Here is a 24,205-nt window from a genome sequence, read left to right on the forward strand (position 1 = left end):
TGCACAGGTGGCTATTTGTATTTCCCGCAGCAGCAGCAACGTTCGTTCTAAATGAATTAGGATAGCCTATACTTTATAAAATAACATCGACGAACAATATGGACAATCTGTATAAAAATACATCGAATTTGTTTCCTCGACACGGGTACGCCCCATCATCTCACACACTCACGTGCGGGATTAACTCCCATTCTTAAAACACATAGGTGTTGAATAAACAACGCAAAATAACGTTATTATTCCAATAAGACTACCTTATGCTCTTGATTTCCTGTATATAGCTTTGGCATGTAAACCATAGCGTGATACTGAATGTGAGTATAGAGAAGCATTTGAGACATCTATTATTGAGCGGTAGGGATTGGACACCATTTAGCAAAAGCTAACGATAGCACGAACACGGAAAAGAAGTGCTGGGTGAAACGGAGTTGTTCATGCCTCTGCTGATCATGAATAGGCAAGGTAAGTTACTATGGCTAGATTGTTGAATTGTTCAATGACCGACTGACATCCTACTCTGTATCACACAGTGAGATAAAGAATAAAGAATACTTGCCTATATAGCCTTTCCTGCTATGCGTGATTAGCCACACGCAATGCTATTGCTAGCGCTACAGGTAGGCATGGAATTCAGCACCATGGACTGCGCACTGGGCGAAATTGAGAACAACAAATGGGAGTCCTCTTGACAGCGGAGATAAAAAAACATTATACGTTTTAGAGTTCAATTCTACATATTTTGCCATGGTTTGTAGAGAAAATGTTGCTGTTTAAAAATACGTTTGCTGCAGTTCTACACTATTTGCTATGGGACGGAGAGAAGATTTAGCAAATTTTTTACAAATTTCATGCAATTCTACTCATTTTGCCATTGTGTGGAGAGAAACATTAGCAGTTCTAGAGCTAATTTTCTGCAATTTTACAGATTTTGCCATAGGGACTAGAGAAATGTTTGCATTGCATGTTTAATATGATATAACAAAATCAATGGGTGCCCTCCGGTCTATACCCGTGATTACTACAAGTTTAGATAGCTGGCCGCTAGACTATCTTACCCATCGAAAAAAAGTGAGCTGACATGGGCTAGTTGAGTGACTGATATTACAAGACCAGGTTTGCTGTTTATTTGAGCAATATGAGATGGAAGGAAGTTCTATGCAATAAGGGCTCTGTGTAATACGGTACGCTTTCTTGAATTTGTTTTGGATTTTTGGACTGTGAAAAGACCCCTGGTGGCACGTCTGGTGGGATAAGTGTGTGTGTCAGAGCTGTGTGTAAGTTGACTATGCAAACAATTTGGGATTTTCAACACATTAATGTTACTTATTAAAAGAAGAATTGATGCAGTCAGTCTCTCCTCAACTCTTAGCCAAGAGAGACTGGCATGCATAGTATTTATATCAGCCCTCTGATTACAATCAAGAGCAAAGTGTGCCGCTCTGTTCTGGGCCAGCTGCAGCTTAACTAGGTCTTTCTTTGCAGCACTGGACCATACGACTGGAAAATAATCAAGATTAGACAAAACTAGAGCCTGCAGAACTTGCATTTTGGAGTGTGGTGTCAAAAAAGCAGATCATCTCTTTAGTTGAGACTAGACTAAAGGAAGGCGAACTGCCAGTAGAGCAGTAATTTATGTCAACAACTGATTGAACATTTATGAAGTCAGTTCGATCATTGATATGGGTATGCATTGTAGACAGTAACATCTATCTTTTCAAAGGTTACAGTGGGGAAAATGTTTCACCAAGGAACATTTCCATTGGAATATCAGGAATTGGAAGTCCGACTAACAGTCTATCAGAGGAGGATGAGTTGGATTTAAAGATGGAGCTGGCAAAGGTATTATTCTCTCAGTATCTGTCCAACTTTGCCCTTTTGTCCCAATCTTCATGTTGTCAAACATTGTCATATTCGTTTATGTTGAATGTGTCTCTTAGCATAATAGTTTGTTCAGATTTTGATTTGCACCAAAGTTAATGGAAAAAGACAAGTCATAGAAAATCCACAATTTATTATTTTTAGTCTGAACATTGTAAACTTTTCTGTCATTTTTTTCTGCTCAGACGGAGGATGAAATACAGACTTTGCGGCAGGTACTCTTGGCCAAAGAGAAATATGCAATGGACATCAAGAGGCAGCTGGGTATGGGCCCCTTCAGTGAGATTAAACAGAACCTGTTCAAAGGCTGGCAGGAAGTCCAGACCTCCAATGCGTAAGTACTTCCTCCTGTGAGATGACCTCATGATATCACACAACACTCCTGCTTCTTCAACCGCCTATACAACATCACCACCAGAAATGTATTAAAGTAACCAGAGGCATTATAAAGACTAAATTACCCATCTAAAAAAAGTTAGCTGACATGGGTTGATTGAATGACTGTCAGTGAATTACATAACAAGCTTGACCATAATACATCATAGTTAGTATCAGAATAGTAGTAGTAATAATAAAAAGAAGAATAGTAATAATAGTAATAATTTGGTGGGTACTGACAAAGACCATAGCCGGCAGGAGTACCGTTGAGGACAGTTGTGTCTCTCTATCACATGTGAAGGATCTTTTAAACAAACAAAAAGAGACCTACAAGCAGTTGTTACAACAACAAGAAAATAGCTTCAAGTGTTTTGTCCAAATACTCGTGGATTCTACTAATAAAATAATGGACGACCTGACCAGAGAGGTCCAGGACCTGAAGAACATTTTGCAGTTCTCCCAGGGTCAGCTCGATGAGTTGATGACAGCAATCTGTAAGTCATTGAGAGAGGACATCAGTTCAAGGCGGAATAACATGGTTGTAGACGGAATTGCAGAATCTCCACATGAGACCTGGACGGAGTCTGAGGACAAAGTGAGGGAAATGATCTCTGAGAACTTGAAGATGAACCACAGGAAGATTGAGGTGGAGCGCGCCCATGGGACTGGAAAACCCGGCCCAGGTGATAGGCCCAGGCCGATAGTGGTCAAGTTCCTGAGGTTCAAGGACAAGGTAGCTGTTCTGGAAAGAGCCAAGAACTTGAGAGGAATGTATATCTTCCTCAATGAGGACTATCCTGAAGCTGTGCACCAGAATAGGAATGAACTGATCCCAGCCATGAAAGCTGCCAGAGCGCGTGGGGACATTGCTTACATCCGCTATGACAGGCTCATTGTCCACCCTCCCTCCCTCCCTACCAGAAGCCTGGAAGGGATGAGAGAGCCGAGCCTATGGGTTCGTAGCTTCAACCCCACAACACACACTCACACCAATTGATTAATGGACTGCTGAATGTATATTTTGTTCTCTTGCTTTGTCTGCTCTTTTCAGTATTATGTCTATCTCTGATAAGCTACCCAGGAAAGGGCTGAAAATGGCCCATATTAATATATGTAGCCTTAGAAATAAGGTTCATGAAATCCATAACTTGCTGACATCAGATAACATTCATATATTAGCCATTTCCGAGACTCACTTAGATAATTAATTTAATGATACATCAGTAGCAATACAAGGATATAACATCTATAGAAGAGACAGAAATGCTTATGGGGGAGGTGTTGCTGTATATATTCAAAGCCATATCCCTGTCATGCTTAGAGAAGATCTTATGTCAAGTGTTATTGAAGTGTTGTGGTTGCAGGTTCATTTGGCACATCTAAAGCCTTTTCTTTTGGGGTGTTGCTATAGGCCACCAAGTGCTAACAGTCAGTATCTAAATAATATGTATGAAATGCTTGATAGTGTATGTGATGTAAACAGAGAGGTCTACTTTCTTGGGCACCTGAATATTGACTGGTTTTCATAAAGCTGTCTGCTCAAGAGGAAGCTTCTTACTGTAACCAGGGCCTGTAATCTGGTTCAGTTTATTAATCAACCTACCAGGGTGTTTACAAACACTACAGGAACAAGATCATCCACATGTATCGATCACATTTTTACTAATACTGTAGAACTTTGTTCGAAAGCTGTATCCGTGCCCATTGGATGCAGTGATCACAATATAGTGGCTATATCCAGGAAAGCCAAAGTTCCAACAGCTGGGCCTAAAATAGTGTATAAGAGATTATACAAAAGATTTTGCTGTGACTCTTATGTGGATGATGTTAAAAATATTTGTTGGTCTGATGTGATTAATGAGGAGCATCCAGACACTGCACTTGATGCATTTATGAAATTGCTTCTTCCAAATATTGATAAACATGCACCTGTTAAGAAACTGACTGTTAGAACTGTTAAGGCTCCATGGATTGATGAGGAATTGAAAAACTGTATGGTTGAAAGAGATGGGGCAAAAGGAGTGGCTAATAAATCTGGCTGCACATCTGACTGGCTTACTTACTGCAAATTGAGAAATTATGTGACTAAACTCAACAAAAAGAAGAAGAAACTCTATTATGAAGCCAAGATCAATAATATAACATTTACATCATTTAGCAGACACTCTTATCCAGAGCGACTTACAAATGTAAAAAATGTGGGAAAACAACTTTGGAGTACTTTAAATGAAATTATGGGCAGAAAGACAAATTCAGCTCCATCTCTCATTGAATCAGATGGCTTATTCATCACAAAACCATTTGATGTTGCCAATTATTTGTATTATTATTTAATTGGCGAAGTGGGCAAACTTAGGCAGGAAATGCCAACATCGAACAGTGAGCAATTGTATTCATGCATAAAAAAACAAATAATGAAAGAAAAGCATTGCACGTTTGAATTTTGTAAAGTTAGTGTGGGAGAGGTGGAAAAATGATTGCTATCGATCAATAATGACAAACCTTCTGGCATTGACAACTTAGATGGAAAGCTACTGAGGATGGCAGCTGACTCTGTAGCCACTCCTATCTGTCATACTTTTAATCTGAGCCTAGAGGAAAGTCTTTGTCCTCAGCCCTGGAGGGAAGCCAAGGTAAGTCCGCTACCAAAGAGTGGGTAAGCAGCCTTTACTGGTTCTAACAGCAGACCTAAAAGCATGCTGTTAGCATGCTTAGCAAACTGTTGGAAAAAATGGTGTTTGACTAAATACAATGCTATTTCTCTGTAAACAAATTAACAACAGACTTTCAGCATGCTTATAGAGAAGGGCACTCAACATGTACTGCACTGACACAAATGACTGAAGATTGGTTGAAATAAAATGATAATAATAAGATTGTGGGAGCTGTACTGTTAGATTTCAGTGCAACCTTTGATATTATTGACCCTAACCTGTTGTTGAAAAAAACGTATGTGTTATGGCTTTTTAACCTCAGCTCTGACTCCACGATATGGCAATCTATCTAATAGAACTCAGAGGGTTTTCTTCAATGGAAGCTTCTCTAATGTCAAACATGTAAGGTGTGGTGTACCGCAGGGCAGCTCTCTAGGCCCTCTACTCTTTTATATTTTTACCAATGACCTGCCACTGGCATTAAACAAAGCATGTGTGTCCATGTATGCTGATGATTCAACCTTATACGCATCACAGCTAATGAAGTCACTGAAACTCTTAACAAAGAGTTGCAGTCTGTTTTGGAATGGGTGGCCAGTAATAAACTGGTCCTGGACATCTCTACTTGTCACGTCCTGACCATAGAGAGCTCTTATTTTCTATGGTAGAGTAGGTCAGGGCGTGACTGGGGGGGGTTATCTAGTGTATTTAGTTCTATGTTGTTTGGTTCTAGTTTCTGTTTTTCTATGCTGGGGTTTTTGGATGATCCCCAATTAGAGGCAGCTGGTCATCGTCTCTAATTGGGGATCATATTTAAGTAGTTGTTTTTCCCACCTGTGTTTGTGGGAGATTATTTTTGAGTTAGTGCATGTTGCACCTCTGTCGTCACAGTTTGTGTTTTGTTTATAGTTTATTGTTTGTTTGGCTAAGTTTCACTATATCATAAAGATGTGGAACGATACGCACGCTGCGCCCTGGTCCGTTCCTACACACGGTCATGACAGAATCTCCCGCCACCAAAGGACCAAGCAGCGTGCCCAGGAGTGGACATGGGAGGACATCCTGGACGGCAAAGGATCCTGGACGTGGGAGGAGATCCAGGCTGGATGGGATTGCCTCCCATGGGAACAGGTGGAAGCAGTGAGGGAGGAACGGCGACGAGATCGGGAGTCACGGGAACAACAGAAGCCCGAGAGGCAGCTCCAAAACATTTTTTGGCAGGGGCACACGGGGAGATTGGCAGAGTCAGGGTTTAGACCTGAGCCAACTCCCCGTGCTTACCGTGGGGAGCGTGTGACCAGTCAGGCACCGTGTTATGCAGTGATGCGCACTGTATCTCCAGTGCGCATTCATAGCCCGGTGCGCACTGTGCCTGCGCCCCGCATTTGCCGGGCTAAAGTGAGCATTCAGCCAGGACGGGTTGTGCCGGCTCAGCGCTCCTGGTCTCCAGTACGCCTCCTCAGTCCAGGATATCCTGCGCCAGCTCTATGCACTGTGTCGCCAGTGCGCATTCACAGCCCAGTTAATCCTGTGCCAGCGCCCCGCACTTGTCGGGCTAAAGTGAGCGTTCAGCCAGGACGGGTTGTGCCAGCTCTATGCTCCAGACCTCCAGTGCACATCTACGGTCCAGTATATCCTGCACCGGTTCTACTCACCAGGTCTCCAGTGCGCCTCCATAGCCCAGTGCGTCCTGTGCCTCCTCCTTGCACTCTCCCTGAAGTGCATATCACCAGTCTGGTGCCACCTGTCCCGGCTCCATGCACTAGGCCTCCAGTGCACCTGCCCAGTCCGGTGCGTCCTGTGACTGCTCTCCGCACTCGCCCTGAGGTGCGTGTTACCAGTCCTGCGACCTGTGCCAGCCCCACGCATCAGGCCTCCAGTGCGCCTTCCCGTTCCAGAGCTTCCGGTGACAGTTCCCAGTCCACAGCTTCAGGCGACAGTTCCCAGTCCACAGCTTCCGGCGACAGTTCCCAGTCCACAGCTTCCGGCGACAGTTCCCAGCCCTCAGCTTCCGGCAACGTCACAGTCCGGAACCTCCTGAGACGGCCCACGGCCCGGAGCCTCCTGAGACGGCCCACGGCCCGGAGCCTCCAGCGACTGTCCCCGGCCCGGAGTCTCCAGCGATGGTCCCCGGCTCGGAGTCTCCAGCGACGGCCCCCGGTCCGGAGTCTCCAGCGACGGTCCCCGGTCCGGAGTCTCCAGCGACGGGACCCGGTCCGGAGTCTCCAGCGACGGTCCCCGGTCCGGAGTCTCCAGCGACGGTCCGGAGTCTCCAGCGACGGTCCCCGGTCCGGAGTCTCCAGCGACGGTCCGGAGTCTCCAGCGACGGTCCGGAGTCTCCAGCGACGGTCCGCGGTCTGGAGTCTCCAGCGATGGTCCGCGGTCCGGAGCCTCCACCGATGCTGGCGGGTTCGCAGGATGAGAAGGTTCTTCGTCCTGCACCAGAACCGCCACCAACACTAGACACCCCCCCAACCCTCCCTTTTGGTTTGAGGTTTTACGGCCAGAGTCCGCACCTTTGGGGGGGGGGGGGGTACTGACACGTCCTGACCATAGAGAGCTCTTATTTTCTATGGTAAAGTAGGTCAGGGCGTGACTGGGGGGGTTTATCAAGTGTATTTAGTTCTATGTTGTTTGGTTCTAGTTTCTGTTTTTCTATGTTGGGTTTTTTGGATGATCCCCAATTAGAGGCAGCTGGTCATCGTTGTCTCTAATTGGGGATCATATTTAAGTAGTTGTTTTTCCCACCTGTGTTTGTGGGAGATTATTTTTGAGTTAGTGCATGTTGCACCTCTGTCGTCACCTCGTCACCTCTTTAAGGAATACCTGGGATAGGATATAGGATATAGTAATCCTTCTAACCCCCCCCCCCCCAAAAAAAGATATAGATGTACTATTGTAAAGTGGTTGTTCCACTGGATATCTTAAGGTGAATGCACCAATTTGTAAGTCGCTCTGGATAAGAGCGTCTGCTAAATGACGTAAATGTAAATGTCACGGTTTGTGTTTTGTTTATAGTTTATTGTTTGTTTGGCTAAGTTTCACTATATATTAAAGATGTAGAACGATACGCACGCTGCGCCTTGGTCCGTTCCTACACACGGTCATGACACTACTAAGAGCAGTTTATTTGGTACAAATCATTCCTTGTGGCTGTTGAGGAGACTAAATTGCCTTAGATTGTAAACTGTCATGGTCAAAACATATAGCTTCAATGGTTGTGAAGATGGGGAGAGGTCTGTCCATAATAAAGAGATGCTCTGCTTTTTTGACACCACACTCCACAAAGCAAGTTCTGCAGGCCCTAGTTTTGTCTAATCTTGATTATTGTCCAGTCGTATGGTCCAGTGCTACAAGGAAAGACCTAGTTAAGCTGCAGCTGGCCCAGAACAGAGTGGCACATTTTTCTCTTGATTGTAATCAGAGGGCTGATATAAATACTATGCATGCCAGTCTCTCTTGGCTAAGAGTTGAGGAGAGACTGACTGCATCACTTCTTCTTTTTATAAGAAACATTAATGTGTTGAAAATCCCAAATTGTTTGCATAGTCAACTTACACACAGCTCTGACACACACACACTTATCCCACCAGACATGCCACCAGGGGTCTTTTCACAGTCCCCAAATCCAGAACAAATTAAGAAAGCGTACTGTATTATATAGAGCCCTTATTGCATGGAACTTCCTTCCATCTCATATTGCTCAAATAAACAGCAAACCTAGTTTCAAAAAACAGATAAAGCAACATCTCGCAGCACAACGCCTCTCCCCTATTTGACCTAGATTGCATACATACAAACTATGTGTGCCTTTTTTTTTATTATGTAGTTCTGTCCTTGAGCTGTTCTTGTCGATTGATGTTCTGTATTATGTCATTCTGTATTATGTCATTCTGTATTATGTTTCATGTTTTGTGTGGAGCCCAGGAAGAGTAGTTGATGCTTTTGCAACAGCTAATGGGGATCCTAATCAAATACCAAATATACACTGCAAAAAAAGAAATCTGACATTTTAAATACATTCATTAGGCCCTAATCTATAGATTTCATATGCCTGGGAATACAGATATGCATATGTTGGTCACAGATACCTTTTAAACAAATTAGAGCCGTGGATCAGAAAACCAGTCAGTATCTGATGTGACCACTATTTGCCTCATGGAGTGCGACAGACACAGCTTCTTCGCATAGAGTTGATAAGTCTGTTGATTGTGGCCTGTGAAATGTTGTCCCACTCTTCTTCAAGGGCTGTGCGAAGTTGCTGGATATTGGTGGGCACTGGAACACACTGTCGTACATGTCGATCCAGAGCATCCCAAACAGGCTCAATGGGTGACATGTCTGGTGAGTGTGCAGGCCATGGAAGAACTCGGACATTTTCAGTTTCCAGGAATTCTGTACAGATCCTTGCGACATGGGGTTGTGCATTATCATGCTGAAACATGAGGTGGCACGACAATGGGCCTCAAATTGCCATTGATAAAATGCAGTTGTGTTAGTTGTCCATAGCTTATGCTTGCTCATACCATAACCACACCGCCACCATGGGGCACTCTGTTCATGATGTTGGCATCAGCAAACCATTCGCCCACACGACGCTATACACGCTGTCTGCCATCTGCCCGGTACAGTTAAAACCAGGATTTATCCGTGAAGAGCACACTTCTCCAGCGTGCCAGTGGCCATCGAAGGTGAGAATTTGCCCACTGAAGTCGAACTGCAGTCAGGTCAAGATCCTGGTGAGGATGACAAGCACCCAGATGTGCTTCCCTAAGACGGCTTATGGTAGAGAAATGAACATTCAACATTTAAGAGAAATAAGCTTTTTGTGCGTATGGAACATTTCTGGGATCTTTTATTTCAGCTCGTGAAACATTGGACCAACACTTCACATATTGCGTTTCTATTTTTGTTCAGTATATTTGTCGTATTTCACACATGTACTTGTGTATAATTGTGTATTATATGAATTTGTGAATTGGAAATTGGAAAGTTTTATCCCAACTCCCCCTGAGACACTATCAGATTTGAAGGCATTCCAAAACTGTGGATAGACTTCAAACTAATGGAGAGCCTTTGCAAATGAACCAGGGCAGATTTGACTCCGACTTAATGTGAGTAAAAGTTGGGCAAAGGTGAACCAAGCCTGCCAAAGCAGTGTTAATGGTGGATGTAGCTGGTGGAAAACAAGACAAAACAAATGGAAAATGAAAGGTGGAGCGGCGATGGCTAGAAGACCGGTACCGTCGACTGCCGAATGCCGCCCGAACAAGGAGACAAGCAGCTATTGCATCTATTATTATTTCTGTCAGAACGCTGTAGAAAAGCAAACAATGTCAGCACCCTGTTTTAGCCTGGCATAATACCTACAGTATGTAATCCGGAAATGCATGCTCATCTTCAGTACTTAATGCTTTCTCTAAGTTGGATCCCTGATGATAATGTACCTCTGTATTTACAGATATCTGACAGCCTCAGCTACTCTGGAGGACATCAGCCAATCTAACGTGTGAGTGGTCACTATCCATTATATATGTGAATTTAACCAAGACGGCATTTGCTAAAAGTGTTCTTGTTCTATGTTGTTCTAAGCTCTATGTTGGAACAGCTGATGGGATTTTAAGGTCAGCTGGATCAGAAGCCTGTTAATAGCCTGTCCAATAGCCTTTCTTAACACTGGCAGCAGCATTAACAACAGGCTGTGGCTGGCCTGGCCGGGAGGGAGCACTTCACTTGGTGAAAACAGAGGGGGTGGGGGGAATCTGCCTATCTGCACTAGGACAGGGTGACAACGAAGGTGCTGATGGCTCATGTTTTGGGGTTTCACCCATCGTGTTTCAACCAGTCCATCCATGCTCATAGCATGTGTCCTCCTGCTGATGCTGTGGTGGCACACAGCAAGCTCGTCACTGTGAAAAAGAGGATCCAAGAAAGTGGAATATGTGGATGGGCCAATATGCAAATGAAGTCCTTGTGTAGGGTGTACTTTGAACAAACCTCAGTGACATAGGTTAAGTTTTGTCCTTTCCCCCTTGATATACTATAGTAGTCATGCCGACTGGTTGGCAGTCAAAATATAAACCTCCTGTCTTTTCTAGATCTCTGACTCTCTCTCTTGCTTTCTGTGACTAGGTATAAGAGGACCCAGGAGAGTATCTCTAATGCAGGACAGATGACCAGTGCTGCCCTGTCCACAGTGGGTGTGGCCATTTCAAGGAGACTTGGAGACATGAGGTACCCTCAGCTCATCCTCCTACACACCCTTCTATTCTTTCCATCTTCCTTCACCACCTCTATTACTCATCTGTCCACCAGCTGTGTCCACCCTTCATATCGTCACTTTGTCTTAATCCACTAAATCAATAATCTTTTTAATCCAGTTATATATATATATATATATATATATATACTGCTCAAAAAAATAAAGGGAACACTTAAACAACACATCCTAGATCTGAATGAAAGAAATAATCTTATTTAATACTTTTTTCTTTACATAGTTGAATGTGCTGACAACAAAATCACACAAAAATAATCAATGGAAATCCAATTTATCAACCCATGGAGGTCTGGATTTGGAGTCACACTCAAAATTAAAGTGGAAAACCACACTACAGGCTGATCCAACTTTGATGTAATGTCCTTAAAACAAGTCAAAATGAGGCTCAGTAGTGTGTGTGGCCTCCACGTGCCTGTATGACCTCCCTACAACGCCTGGGCATGCTCCTGATGAGGTGGCGGATGGTCTCCTGAGGGATCTCCTCCTAGACCTGGACTAAAGCATCCGCCAACTCCTGGTCAGTCTGTGGTGCAACGTGGCGTTGGTGGATGGAGCGAGACATGATGCCCCAGATGTGCTCAATTGGATTCAGATCTGGGGAACGGGCCGGCCAGTCCATAGCATCAATGCCTTCTTGCAGGAACTGCTGACACACTCCAGCCACATGAGGTCTAGCATTGTCTTGCATTAGGAGGAACCCAGGGCCAACCGCACCAGCGTAAGGTCTCACAAGGGGTCTAAGGATCTCATCTCGGTACCTAATGGCAGTCAGGCTACCTCTGGCGAGCACATGGAGGGCTATGCGGCCCCCCAAAGAAATGCCACCCCACACCATGACTAACCCACCGCCAAACCGGTCATGCTGGAGGATGTTGCAGGCAGCAGAACGTTCTCCACGGCGTCTCCAGACTCTGTCATGTCTGTCACGTGCTCAGTGTAAACCTGCTTTCATCTGTGAAGAGCACAGGGCGCCAGTGGCGAATTTGCCAATCTTGGTGTTCTCTGCCAAATACCAAACGTCCTGCACGGTGTTGGGCTGTAAGCACAACCCCCACCTGTGGTCGTCGGGCCCTCATACCACCCTCATGGAGTCTGTTTCTGACCGTTTGAGCAGACACATGCACATTTGTGACCTGCTTGAGGTCATTTTGCAGGGCTCTGGCAGTGCTTCTCCTGCTCCTCCTTGCACAAAGGTGAAGGTAGTGGTCCTGCTGCTGGGTTGTTGCCCTCCTATGGCCTCCTCCACGTCTCCTGATGTACTGGCCTGTCTCCTGGTAGCGCCTCCATGCTCTGGACACTACGCTGACAGACACAGCAAACCTTCTTGCCACAGCTCGCATTGATGTGCCATCCTGGATGAGCTGCACTACCTGAGCCACTTGTGTGGGTTGTAGACTCCGTCTCATGCTACCACTAGAGTGAAAGCACCGCCAGCATTCAAAAGTGACCAAAACATCAGCCAGGAAGCATAAGAACTGAGAAGTGGTCTGTGGTCACCACCTGCCGAACCACTCCTTTATTGGGGGTGTCTTGCTAATTCCCTATAATTTCCACCTGTTGTCTATTCCATTTGCACAACAGCATGTGGAATTTATTGTCAATCAGTGTTGCTTCCTAAGTGGACAGTTTGATTTCACAGAAGTGTGATTGACTTGGAGTTACATTGTGTTGTTTAAGTGTTCCCTTTATTTTTTGGAGCAGTATATATACATACACACACTGAGTGTACAAAACATTAGGAACACGTGCTCTTTCCATGACAGACTGACCAGGTGATTCAAGGTGAAAGCTATGATCCCTTATTGATGTCACCTGTTAATTCCTCTTCAATCAGTGTAGATAAAGGGGGGAGACAGGTTACAAAAATATTTTTAATCTTGAGACAATCGAGACATGGATTCTATATGTGTCCCATTCAGAGGATGAATGGGCAAGACAAAAGATTTAAGTGCCTTTGAACAGGGTATGGTAGTAGGTGCCAGGCACACCGGTTTGAGTGTGTCAAGAACTGCAACGCTGTTGGGTTTTTCACGCTCAACAGTATATATATATATATATAATACCAATCAAAAGTTTGGACACACCTACTCATTCCAGGGTTTTTCTTCATTTTTACTATTTTCTACATTGTGGAATAATAGTGAATAACTATGAAATAGCACAAATGGAATCATCTATTAACCAAAAAAAGTGTTGTGACAAAGTATGGGTGGTATACAAAAGATAGCCCTATTTGGTAAAAGACCAAGTCTGACGTGGCAGCGTGGTAGGCATAGCTTGTCGCATGAATTAATCACAAAAATTGAGGATTAGCTGATAACTACGAAACAAACATTCTGGATAATATAGAGAATCTGGAACTATTTATTCATCGCATTTTGATATGCTCGAAAAAGAAACGGATACATCGAAACGAACAAGAGAATGAATACCTTTCCTCGAGTGCTACAAGCGAAACTGATGGGAAGCCGCCGCCTAAAATTCCAAATGTAACATTGGGATGGGGACGATTTTATAACTGTCTCCAGAAGATAGAGCATTGCTTACAAGCATGAGCGAGCAGTTAAACAAATGGATCTATTGCCTGGGTTACTGGGGAAGTTTGAGGCCTTAAAAATAGGAATGGATTACAGTAATAAAATGACGGAAGAAATACGAGTGAAAAATAAAATATTGAAAACTGCCGTGCTCCCTAGAAGACACTACAGAGAGGCTACGGTATGCTAATAAAACAATGAAAGACAAATTACTTGATCTAAAGTGAAGAAGTATGAAAAATAATACTGTTATAATGGGAATTAAGGAGGATGAAAACGAAAACTATCAGTCAACGGAGGAAAAATCAAGGTGTTCAGGAAAAGTAATCTCAATATGACGGACGAACAGGTGGAAACAATTGATTTTCAAAGGGCTCACGGTTTCGGTGGCAGAGCCACGGGAAGGCCCCGTCCGATCGTAGCTATGCTGACCCACCTCAAAATGAAAATTGCTTTGTTACAACAGGGTCGGGAATTGAAGAACACCTCATTCTCTATTGATGAACAATTTCCCCATAAAATAGTGGAGAGACGACGCCTGTACCCCACTTTCAAAAGGCTCCGAGCAGTGAAGCAGAACGTTCGTCTAGTGGTCAATCAATTTAATGTAAACAACCAAATGTTCAAGGATTTGAAGATTACAACGTGGCTGTGAGTGACAGCTACCTCCTGTTGAAGTAGTCCCTGATAGATATTTGCACCGCGTTACACAGTACACATATGGATTAATTTATTTTATACAAAAACTTTTTTTTTGCGTGAACAACTTTTTTTATTCATGCTGTATTATTAAAGTTAACGGTAGAAATAACACAATAACTGACTTATGGAAGCACTTCTCTAAGCGAGAGAGAGGTATATTATATATTTCTGTATAAGCTATTTATGCTACCTTTTTATATTCTTGATCCTAATGATATAGGCCTAGGTGTAAAACAGCCAAGGTGATAGAGCAACGACCCTGGAATAAAAAAACGAAATGTGTATGGGTGGAGAGAGGGTTGGTTTTACAGGTTTACTCGCTCTGGATTGTCAGTACTGCATGTATTCTTGACTATCGTGCCATGGCTGTCAGTCGATTGTAAGTTAAACTTGGGTATTCCTTTATGGGCAGTGTGATGCCTAAGACACATTTTTACTTGCAGTCATTAGTAGCTGTTAGAATCTATGTTCCTTTCTCCTTCTTCATTTATTTGTCGGAATACAACAGGATATAATGAGGACTACAGGAAATATGTCTTGAATGTAATGGACATAAAAAAGGACTGGTCCTGCGATATATTTAGGTTGTTTTCTCTTCATTTCTTCATTTATTTTCCCGAACAATTGAATCCAATGAACTGAGTAGGCTGGGCTGACATGCTTATAGAGCCTTGCTAGGACTTTATAAATATGAGCATGCATTTATAATATTGTGCTGTTATTATTTATATTTAATATTATCTTTTTTTTAAAATCTGACTTTTCCATGTTATTTGGTTAGTTCTCTTAAGCATCTTCGTAGATATTTATGTTATCTTGGGACTGCCCATATTTCCCTCTGGCCAACGCCAAGGGTTTTCCTTAGGACGCAAAGGTGCGTCATGCGGACCTAGATCTGGGGGAGGTTTTAGTGGGTGGGATATTAGGACAATTGGAGGTTTACAAAGTTGCAGCTACGGTATGCTTAACAGTGAAAATTATTATGGTACAGCTATATGGACATTTAATCATCATGGTGATTTTAAATTGTACGTTTACACCGTTGGTTGTGATAAGTATAATTGAAACTTGGGTATCATTATGGTAAGTGGGGAAATAAGTATAGACAGTTATAATTGTGATGGCTTAGCAGATCATAAAAAAGACGATACATTGTTACATGGCTAAAAGAGAAATAATATAATATATATTGTTTACAGGAAACGCATTCTACAAATATAGAGGAGGCTGGGTGGAAAAAGGAATGGGAGGGAGAAATGTATTTTTGTCATGAGCAAAGAAACTCAGAAGGGTGATTATACTAATTAATATACATTTTGATCCGATTGTGCAAACTGTGCAAACAGATCCGCAAGGAAGATGGATTATTTTAAATATGCTATTGGACCAAAAACAGATCTGGCTAATTAATCTATATAGGCCAAATAATGATGATCCACACTTCTTCTAAAATATTTATAATAATCTATTGCGCTCACAAGCAACAAATGAATCTATTATTATGGTGGGAGATAATAATACGGTTTTAAGTACCTCAATGGATCGTAAAGGAAATCACTCCACAAACTATCACCCTCAAGCACTTAAGGAGATCACAAAGATCATGGATACATTAGAACTAGTAGATGTATTGAGGTTGAAAAACCCTGACCTAGTGAGATATACATGGAGGAGGCTTAATCATGCTAGCCGTCTTGATTACTTCCTGGTCTCGTTCTTGCTGGCATCAAAAGTATAAAAAAGTATTAATAGGAGACCGAATTGGAAATTTAATCAAAGCCTATTGGATGAAAATTTGTTCTTAACTAAGACAAAAAAAATCATAATTGACTTTTTTTTGCACAACATATACTACAGTTCAAAAGTTTGGGGTCACTTAGAAATGCCCTTGTTTTTGAAAAAAAAGCCCCCCAAAAAATCTGTTAAAATGACATCAAATTGATCAGAAATACAGTGTAGACATTGTTAATGTGGTAAATGACTATTGTAGCTGAAAGGCTGTTGTTTTTTTATGGAATACCTACATAGGGGTACAGAGGCCCATTATCAGCAACCATCACTCCTGTGTTCCAATGGCACGTTGTGTTAGCTAATCCAAGTTTATCTTAAAAGGTTAATTGATCACTAGAAAACCCTTTTGAAATTATGTTAGCACAGCTGAAAACTGTTGTTCTGATTTAAAGAAGCAATACAACTGACATTCAAAATGTAACAAGTACTTTTGGGTGTCACCGCAAATGTATGGAGTAAAAAGGTTATAATTTTCTTTAGGAATGTAGTGAAGTAAAAGTTGTCAAATATAAATAGTTAAGTACAGATACCCCAAAAAACATCTTAAGTAGTACATTCAAGTATTTTTACTTAAGTACTTTACACCACTGCCCTTCACAGGACACATTGTTGAGGACAAAGGTTGCTTCTTGTGCACTTGTTTACGCAATCACAGGGAGAAATTCAACAGCCTTAATCTAATCAGACCAGTCGGTCTTAATTGGCAACATTATTGCTTTATCTACTTTACTGTTCCTTCAAAGCCTTTAAATTGAGCCTGCGTAAAGGATAGCTGTCGCTGTGTTGCATTTTTGCTTGCCATTAATGGTTTAAGTATTTTTTTTATATATATACACACTCTCTCACTCATACAGCGCACTGTCAATATTTACACCTCCATGTGGCCTCTTGATTACTGTATCTGACCATCTCTCTTTCCCCATCTCTTTCCTGGAACACTGCCCACTGACCGGACAGGGCACTGCCTTTGCCAAGCCCACCTCGGTAAGGATAGTAGGAGTTCCCTGGCCTTGTGATAATGAAAAACCTTGATTTCGATATGATATATTCTGACTGTTGTATTAGCTTTAGCCAAGGGGGTCCAGGTTCCTCAGCCCTGCAAGACTATACTACCTTAAATCTGAGTGAACTACTTACCGTAACTAACTACTGAGTGAACTGTTGCATTAGTTTAGACCTGAGTAAACTACCCAAGCTGATAGGTCAAGTTACTGTTGCTGACCTTGGCTTGCTGACCTTTCAACCTTCACCTGATTAAGCTGCTACTGATCTTATCTGTTTTTCTTGCTCATATGCACTCCTATTGTCACGTCCTGGCCAGTATAAGGGTTAATTGGTATTGTAGTTTGGTCAGGACGTGGCAGAGGCTATTTGTTTTATGTGGTTCAGGGTGGTGTTTTTGTAGTAAGGGCATTTGATTTAGTATTCCGGGGTTTTTGGGCACTGTTTGAGATTCACGTATTTCTATGTTAATCTAGTTAGTTGTATGTCTATGTTTGGTTAATTGGGGTGGACTTCCAATTGAAGGCAGCTGTGTGGTGTTGCCTTTGATTGGAAGTCCTATATTAGTTGGGTGTGTTTGTCTGTTTATTGTGGGAGATTGTTCGGAGTTTAGCCTTGTGCCTTGCCAGACTGTTAGTTTGTCGTAGTGTTTCAGTGTACGTGTTTGTTGTTTTCCTTCTTTATTTAATAAAGAAGATGAGTACACTTACTTCTGCTGCATTTTGGTCCTCCTTAACCGACGACAACCGTGACACCTATACTACATGATGCACTCTTACACTACATACTGTACTACTACTGTATACTAAATGATGCACTCCTATACTAAATGATGCACTCCTATAATACATGATGCACTCATACTACATACTGTACTACTACTGTATACTACATGATGCACTCCTATACTAAATGATGCACTCCTATAATACATGATGCACTCATACTACATACTGTACTACTACTGTATACTACATGATGCACTCCTATACTAAATGATGCACTCTTATACTACATACTGTACTACTACTGTATACTACATGATGCACTCCTATAATACATGATGCACTACTACTGTATACTAAATTATGTACTACTATACTACTACTTTATACTACATGCTGTACCACTATACTACATGATGTACTGCTATACTACATGATGTATTGCTATATTACATGCTATACTACTACTTTATACTACATGTTGTACTGCTAAACTACATGATGCACTGCTCTTACTAATCTCTCTTTGTCTCTCTTTCTGCTCTCGGACGCACCAGCCCCTCCTTGGGCCACTCCATCAGTGTGCCTGCTATGTCAATGAGGTAAAACACTGGGCACACCTGACATCACTGAAATTCTGCACTACTACTACTTTCTGCAGTACCTCCATAGGCGGTGAATGATGTTTGAACGATATTAACTTCGTCTCCAGGCTAATTGCGAACAGTGCTTGGGGAGGAAGAGTCTGGTGAATGACATTAGAATGACATTAATGCTGCAAGTAAATAAAGTTACATTCAAAGCTGAAAAACTTACTTTAACCTGAAATGATACCTCAAAGTGATTTCCATTGTTTAAGAGATATGTCTTTCTGCCTCCTTGTAGACATTCCAATACATTCAAGTCCTTTTGAAGACATGGTGGGAAGCGTGAAGGTAAGTGTCTGTGAGAACAATCACAAACATAAAGAACAGAAAATACTGTCTTCTCATCTTTAATATTACAACTAATTCCTCATGTCTCTACTGTCTTCTGTCTCTCCCACACAGAACAAGGTGTCCAGGATTCTAGGGATTGACGGAGATATCTCTGGGTTTGGAAGAAGCCCATCTCAGAACAGCGGTTCCTTCTAACATAATCAATTTTTCTCTCAACCATCTGTAATCTCACTACTCCCTTCATCACTTTAACCTGATGTCATTGTCCACACTACCCCTTCAAAGAGTAAACATTATGCAGGAGGTTGATAACTTGGGTATGGCTTTGACAGTGTTGGTTCCAACCTTTCATTCATTCTAAATATGGAGTAGTGTTTCCAATATGTAGTTATGTATATTGTCCTACTGTTTGAAGGAAAATGTAATTGTCATATTCTACTATTGCATTCTAAGAACATAACAATCACAAATATACAGTCATGTATTTTTGTACTTTAAGAGAATTTACAATTAAAACAAAAGTGGTCTGTTCTGATTTTGGATGCTATACCTTTCGGGAAAAATAAAGAGAGAAATAAAAGTGAGTATTGTTACAGTTCACAGCTATAACCATGATACGGTAGTATAATAGACTCTGGTAGAATGGTGATTGTCATGTTGTTTAAAAAATATCAAACTTGATGTTCCCTGACTGGGAATCAAACCCCGGCCACGGCGGTGAGAGAGCACCGAATCCTAAATCACTACACCACCAGGGAAGACTGAAGTGTTCAGAAAATGTTAAATACTCTTCAAGAAATGATATTGTTAACGGACTTCGGAAGTAAAGTTACGTTGTTTAAAATTTAAAAAAAATGTATTCCCTGACCGGGAATCGAACCCGGGCCGCGGCGGTGAGAGCGCCGAATCCTAACCACTAGACCACCAGGGAAGGCTGAAGTTATAAGAAAAGAATGAATACTCTTCAAAACATTATATTGTTAACTTTGCAAAACTACTATTGTGTTTTTCTTCTTCATGATGATATTATTGAGGAAATTACATTTGATAATTTATAGGATTTGTTACAATAGTCTGATTCCAATCATCTTACAAACATTGACAAGAAAAAGCCAGATAATCACATGTTGACATTATGTTCTGCTTTCACAGTTGGGATTCATTCCTAAATGCGAAATTCCCCGCTGTAGAAGACCAAATTAAAACAGTGAATCAATCAGTAGGCTACTGGGTTAAAGTTCGGTTATTCGTGTTTGCGACAGCTGCGGATTCTGAATGACGTGTCTGTCAAGAGCATTGCAATTGATTGCGCTCATGTTTTGTGCTTGCCCAGCTTTTTAGACTAGACGTAACATGTTAAACGTACATCCGAAAAATGTGTTCGGTATGATTACATAGGGTATAGTTGGTCGGGGTGGACGGAAGGCGTGCGTGCATATAACGCGAAGTCTAGCAACCCAAAGGTTGTGTTTGACTCTCATCAAGGACAATTCTAACTAATTAGCAACTTTGCAACTACTTACAACTTTTAGCTTTTTTTCAAACAACTTAGCATGTTAGCTAACCCTACCCCAAAACTTAAACCCTTTGGCCTCCTAACCCCTAACCTTAATAACCCCTTAACCCTGACTTTAGCCCTAATCCTAACCATAACCTCTATCCTAGTTTACATTATCCATATAGGTAGCCACAACAAATTGGAACTCATGTCATACCTATACAAATTCGTAACATATTGTACACATTGCAATTCGTAACATATCATAAGAATTGTAATATGTAACATATCATACGAAATGGATGATGGATATCCACAAATTAGTACACACCATACGAAAAGTAATTGCTTTTTTCAGTATGTATTTACGTTTACTATGTTACGTCTACTCCTGAGTCCAGGTTGGCTTCCCTTGAAACGTAGGCCTAAACGTGCCCTAACCCCACCCATGAGCAGCTCGTCCAGGAAGCGTCACAGCGCCCACTGTATAAAGTTAGCTGCTTGACCCTATTTATCATTCTACACTGAGCACACCAGAAATACTTTGAAGGTTTCTATTCGAGAACATACCACAAATGGGCAAGAGTAGTAGTTTAGCTTAATTCACCGAGTATTGCCAAAAGACCCACCGCCTTTGGTGTTTTTCAACATCATCAAACGCCAAATAAAAAGGTAAGATTGCTTTTAGAAAAAGCAAAAAATATTCGCCTCTGACTATGCCAGCTTGAATGGCAATTGAATATGCTGGGCTACTTGCCCAGATAATGGACAATGTGTGTCCAATCATATTTTGACCTACACTAAATATATTTTATTTATTGTCCTGGCACAAATTTATTAAAAAATTGTAAAAAATATTCCATATTTCCTTTAACAATGTAGGCTAATAGCCTTGAAATAGTGAAATCAGAATGTGGGGGTTCTCTTTCTACCAGCTTTGTATCTGATTCTGATCATCAAAGAGGAACATCAAAGAGAATTCTCTAATTTGTTGAATAATTATTGCCTTGACTGCTGATATTGTACAGTCTCTTTGCATCTACATTTTGTCTAGATGGTCTGTTTTTTTTATCATACACTTGCCAGTGCTGGTCTCTTATTTTTCTGCACACGAGGTGTGATTGGCAATGCTGGCATGAATTTAATGTACAGTCACATCCAATAGTGCCTAACAGCAGTAAGTCTTTTTTTTCCCCACTGTGTAAAGGGGATTAGTTTATCCTTGATGTTTTGCGACTGCCTATGTAGCACAGACATGCATTACCCTGACAATCCCTAGCCAGTAACCATCTGGACTGAACTTCTGCCCTGACTGGACCTGATAAAACTGACACAGCATCAAATGGAATCAGGTTGCTTCTCAGTAAACCATTAGTTTGTGGCAATGTAGTTTGGTTGCGGAGTAAAACCATATGTTTAGCATGTTTCATTCCACGGCAGTGTTTGAGAAGAGTTTTGCATCCTGTGTAGTCCTGCTTTCTGGTATATCCTGCTTTTCGAGTGGCTTAGTCAGTACCTTTTTTAGAGGTCCTGTAGCGCCTAGCACCAAGTGTTGAGTCCTGTGACTCAACTAGCCTGTGCACTTTCCTGGATAGGTGCCTGGAAGTTGGAACATTATACCTGCATACCCTGGTCCCAGACAGCCCACTTATTTGCAGATCATGGTGTGGAAATCACTTTGCACAGCTGTTGGTCTCTATCACACCCCTTAGACTGGGGCCTAAGCCAACAGTATCAGAGGCTCAAGGGGTCAGGAGCATGGGAAGTGGAAACACACGTTTGCCTAAAATCGGCTAATGATAGGCTTCTGTGACTGGATGATGCTAGTAATCCAGAATTTGTCACTCAGGCATGTTTCTATCTCACTTTGGATGAAGTTGAATATAGGCCTGTTCTCTGAGGTGTCGCAATGCTGTGAATGGGTTGCAGGCTGCTTTAAATGGGTCTTACACTTTCCACAAAGACAAATCTGTACAAAAGCCTATGTTGAGACTGATGCGTTATGGCACATTTAATGACATCTAGCAGCATCCATAGCAATGTTATTTGGCTCATCCCAGCCTCTGCTTGCATGGTTCCTGTCTCCACACTCCTAATATCCCCTTCTCTCTTCCCTAGGTTTTCCATCTTTGAGCGGAGTTAAAGAGAATGGCATCAATTCCGTCCACTGGCTCTCTCATCGCCACCCATGATTACTATAGAAGGCGCATAGGCTCCACTTCTAGCAACAGCTCCTGTGGCAGTTCTGAGTACGCTGGCGAAGTCATTCCACACCCCCCAGGTACAGACCAGTTTCTCGCACTCTGACAAGTTTTACTTAAGAACATCATCTCTCACTCGGTTCCTAAAGTTTCCTTTTGTTTTCTCTTCCTCAGGTCTGCAGAGACAGGACTCTGGTCACTGGTGGTCTTCTTTCTTCTTCCCAAACAAACAGAACCAGCCTGGCGGCATGATTGGATCTGAACAGAAGTGAGTTCCCTGACCCAAGAGTCACACAAATGGATTAAAACCATGCATAGTTTAAATGTTGTGCTTAATTTGTCCTTTGTAAGATGTCTCACCTTAAGTAACCGGTTAATTGTTTTTCTGTACCTCTTTAGCTAAACAATATATCTTGTTGCAGGAGTGGAACGTACACAGTGACCAACGGGCAGGTGGCGTGTATCGCCAGGGAGATGGTGTTAAAGAAGCAGCTCAGTAGGCAACTCAGTGAAAGCAGTGACTCTGGGAAGGTGGAACAAGGGAGCCCACCACCCTCCTAATTCCATCTCTTCTCCAACACCCCACACATTGAGTTTAGTCGGAGATTGAGGCAGCAGATTTTAAAACTTTTTAGTGATTGAGGCTGCTTTTCCTCCCTCTGTGTTTATAAATATATTTTTTTATTAAAGACAAAAGGATTTCTCTATCATGCTTTTTGCTGTTGAATAAATCAAAATTCTTGCAATGAATACTTTGTCTTAATTGTATTCCCTATTCAAGTGACTAAGTCCCTAAATATTTGTTTGTCTAACTATAGACACTGTACCAGTCAAGTTTGGACACCTACTCAGCGCAAGAGGTGTCACTACAGTCCCTGGTTCGAATCCAGGCTGTATCACATCTGGCTGTGATTGGGAGGCCCATAGGGCGGTGCACAATTGGCCCAGGTTTGCCCTGGGTAGGCTGTCATTGTAAATAAGAATTGGTTCTTAACTAACTTGCCCAGTTAAAGGTTCAATTGAAAAAAAATCCAGGGTTTTCATTTTCTATACTGTAGAATAATAGTGACGACGCCAACTATGAAGTAACACATAGAAAGACTAAACCAAAAAAGTGTTAAACAAATTCTAATATTTGAGATTTTTCAAAGTGGCCACCCTTTGCCTTGACAGCTTTTCACGCTTGGCATTCTTAACCAGCTTCATGCCTTAAGTTGTGGACTTTCTTTCCTCAATGCGTTTGAGCCAATCAGTTGTGTTGACAAGGTATGGGTGGTATACAGAAGAGAGGCCTATTTGGGGTGGAAACCCGAGAACAGCTCAAATAAGCAAAGAGAAACAGTCCATTCTAAGACCTGGTTGGAAAATTTCAAGAACTTTGAAAGTTAAGTGCAGTCGCAAAAACTGTTCAGATGCGACTGCGTGAATCAGGCCTTAGTCAAATTGCTGCAAAGAAACCACTAAAGGACACCAAGAAGAGACTTGCTTGGGCCAAGAAACACGATCAATGGACATTAGACCGGTGGAAGTCTGTTCTTTGGTCTGAGTCCAAATTTGAGATTTTTGGTTCCAACTGCCATGTCTTTGAGACGCAGAGTAGGTGACTGGATGATCTCCACGT

General features: G+C 42.1%; 2 protein-coding genes and 1 non-coding gene across 4 annotated transcripts; 2 read left to right on the forward strand and 1 right to left on the reverse strand.

Annotated features, from left to right (window-relative positions):
* Window positions 1–147: 147 nt before the first annotated feature.
* Window positions 148–19,420, forward strand: LOC106567218 (tumor protein D54). Of its 2 annotated transcripts, XR_001320018.3 has the most exons (10): window positions 148–462; window positions 1,721–1,839; window positions 2,064–2,212; window positions 10,372–10,419; window positions 11,043–11,144; window positions 17,178–17,204; window positions 18,505–18,549; window positions 18,660–18,728; window positions 18,833–18,882; window positions 18,997–19,420. XR_001320018.3 is itself a non-coding variant. In XM_014136245.3 (9 exons), exons 1-8 carry the CDS (start codon window positions 435–437, stop codon window positions 18,858–18,860), a joined length of 546 nt encoding a protein of 181 aa, XP_013991720.2. In that variant the 5' UTR covers window positions 148–434; the 3' UTR covers window positions 18,861–18,882; window positions 18,997–19,420. The 2 variants fall into 2 exon arrangements, 1 of the variants encoding a protein (XP_013991720.2); XM_014136245.3 differs by lacking the exon at window positions 18,660–18,728.
* Window positions 19,421–19,744: 324 nt separating this feature from the next.
* On the reverse strand, window positions 19,745–19,816 carry trnae-cuc (transfer RNA glutamic acid (anticodon CUC)). Its single transcript has one exon. It is a non-coding gene; the product is annotated as a tRNA-Glu (tRNA).
* A 1,108-nt stretch (window positions 19,817–20,924) lies between these two features.
* Window positions 20,925–23,334, forward strand: ppdpf (c20orf149 protein). The gene is made up of 4 exons (NM_001139699.1): window positions 20,925–21,055; window positions 22,502–22,664; window positions 22,759–22,852; window positions 23,007–23,334. Exons 2-4 carry the CDS (start codon window positions 22,532–22,534, stop codon window positions 23,143–23,145), a joined length of 366 nt encoding a protein of 121 aa, NP_001133171.1. The 5' UTR covers window positions 20,925–21,055; window positions 22,502–22,531; the 3' UTR covers window positions 23,146–23,334.
* Window positions 23,335–24,205: the final 871 nt, after the last annotated feature.

This window comes from Salmo salar, chromosome 13, assembly GCF_965601325.2.
Source record: "Salmo salar chromosome 13, fSalSal1, whole genome shotgun sequence".
Taxonomy (NCBI): Eukaryota; Metazoa; Chordata; class Actinopteri; order Salmoniformes; family Salmonidae; genus Salmo; species Salmo salar.

What these genes read in the sequence shown, in the direction of transcription:
- LOC106567218 (XM_014136245.3), top strand. Translation starts at nt 435, where the DNA reads ATGCCTCTGCTGATCATGAATAGGCAAG. An exon ending in GCTGATCATGAATAGGCAAG is followed by an intron (nt 463 to 1,720) that starts GTAAGTTACTAT and finishes ATCTTTTCAAAG; the next exon opens with GTTACAGTGGGGAAAATGTT. An exon ending in TAAAGATGGAGCTGGCAAAG is followed by an intron (nt 1,840 to 2,063) that starts GTATTATTCTCT and finishes TTTTCTGCTCAG; the next exon opens with ACGGAGGATGAAATACAGAC.
- ppdpf (NM_001139699.1), top strand. Translation starts at nt 22,532, where the DNA reads ATGGCATCAATTCCGTCCACTGGCTCTCTCATCGCCACCCATGATTAC. An exon ending in AGTCATTCCACACCCCCCAG is followed by an intron (nt 22,665 to 22,758) that starts GTACAGACCAGT and finishes TCTCTTCCTCAG; the next exon opens with GTCTGCAGAGACAGGACTCT. An exon ending in ATGATTGGATCTGAACAGAA is followed by an intron (nt 22,853 to 23,006) that starts GTGAGTTCCCTG and finishes ATCTTGTTGCAG; the next exon opens with GAGTGGAACGTACACAGTGA.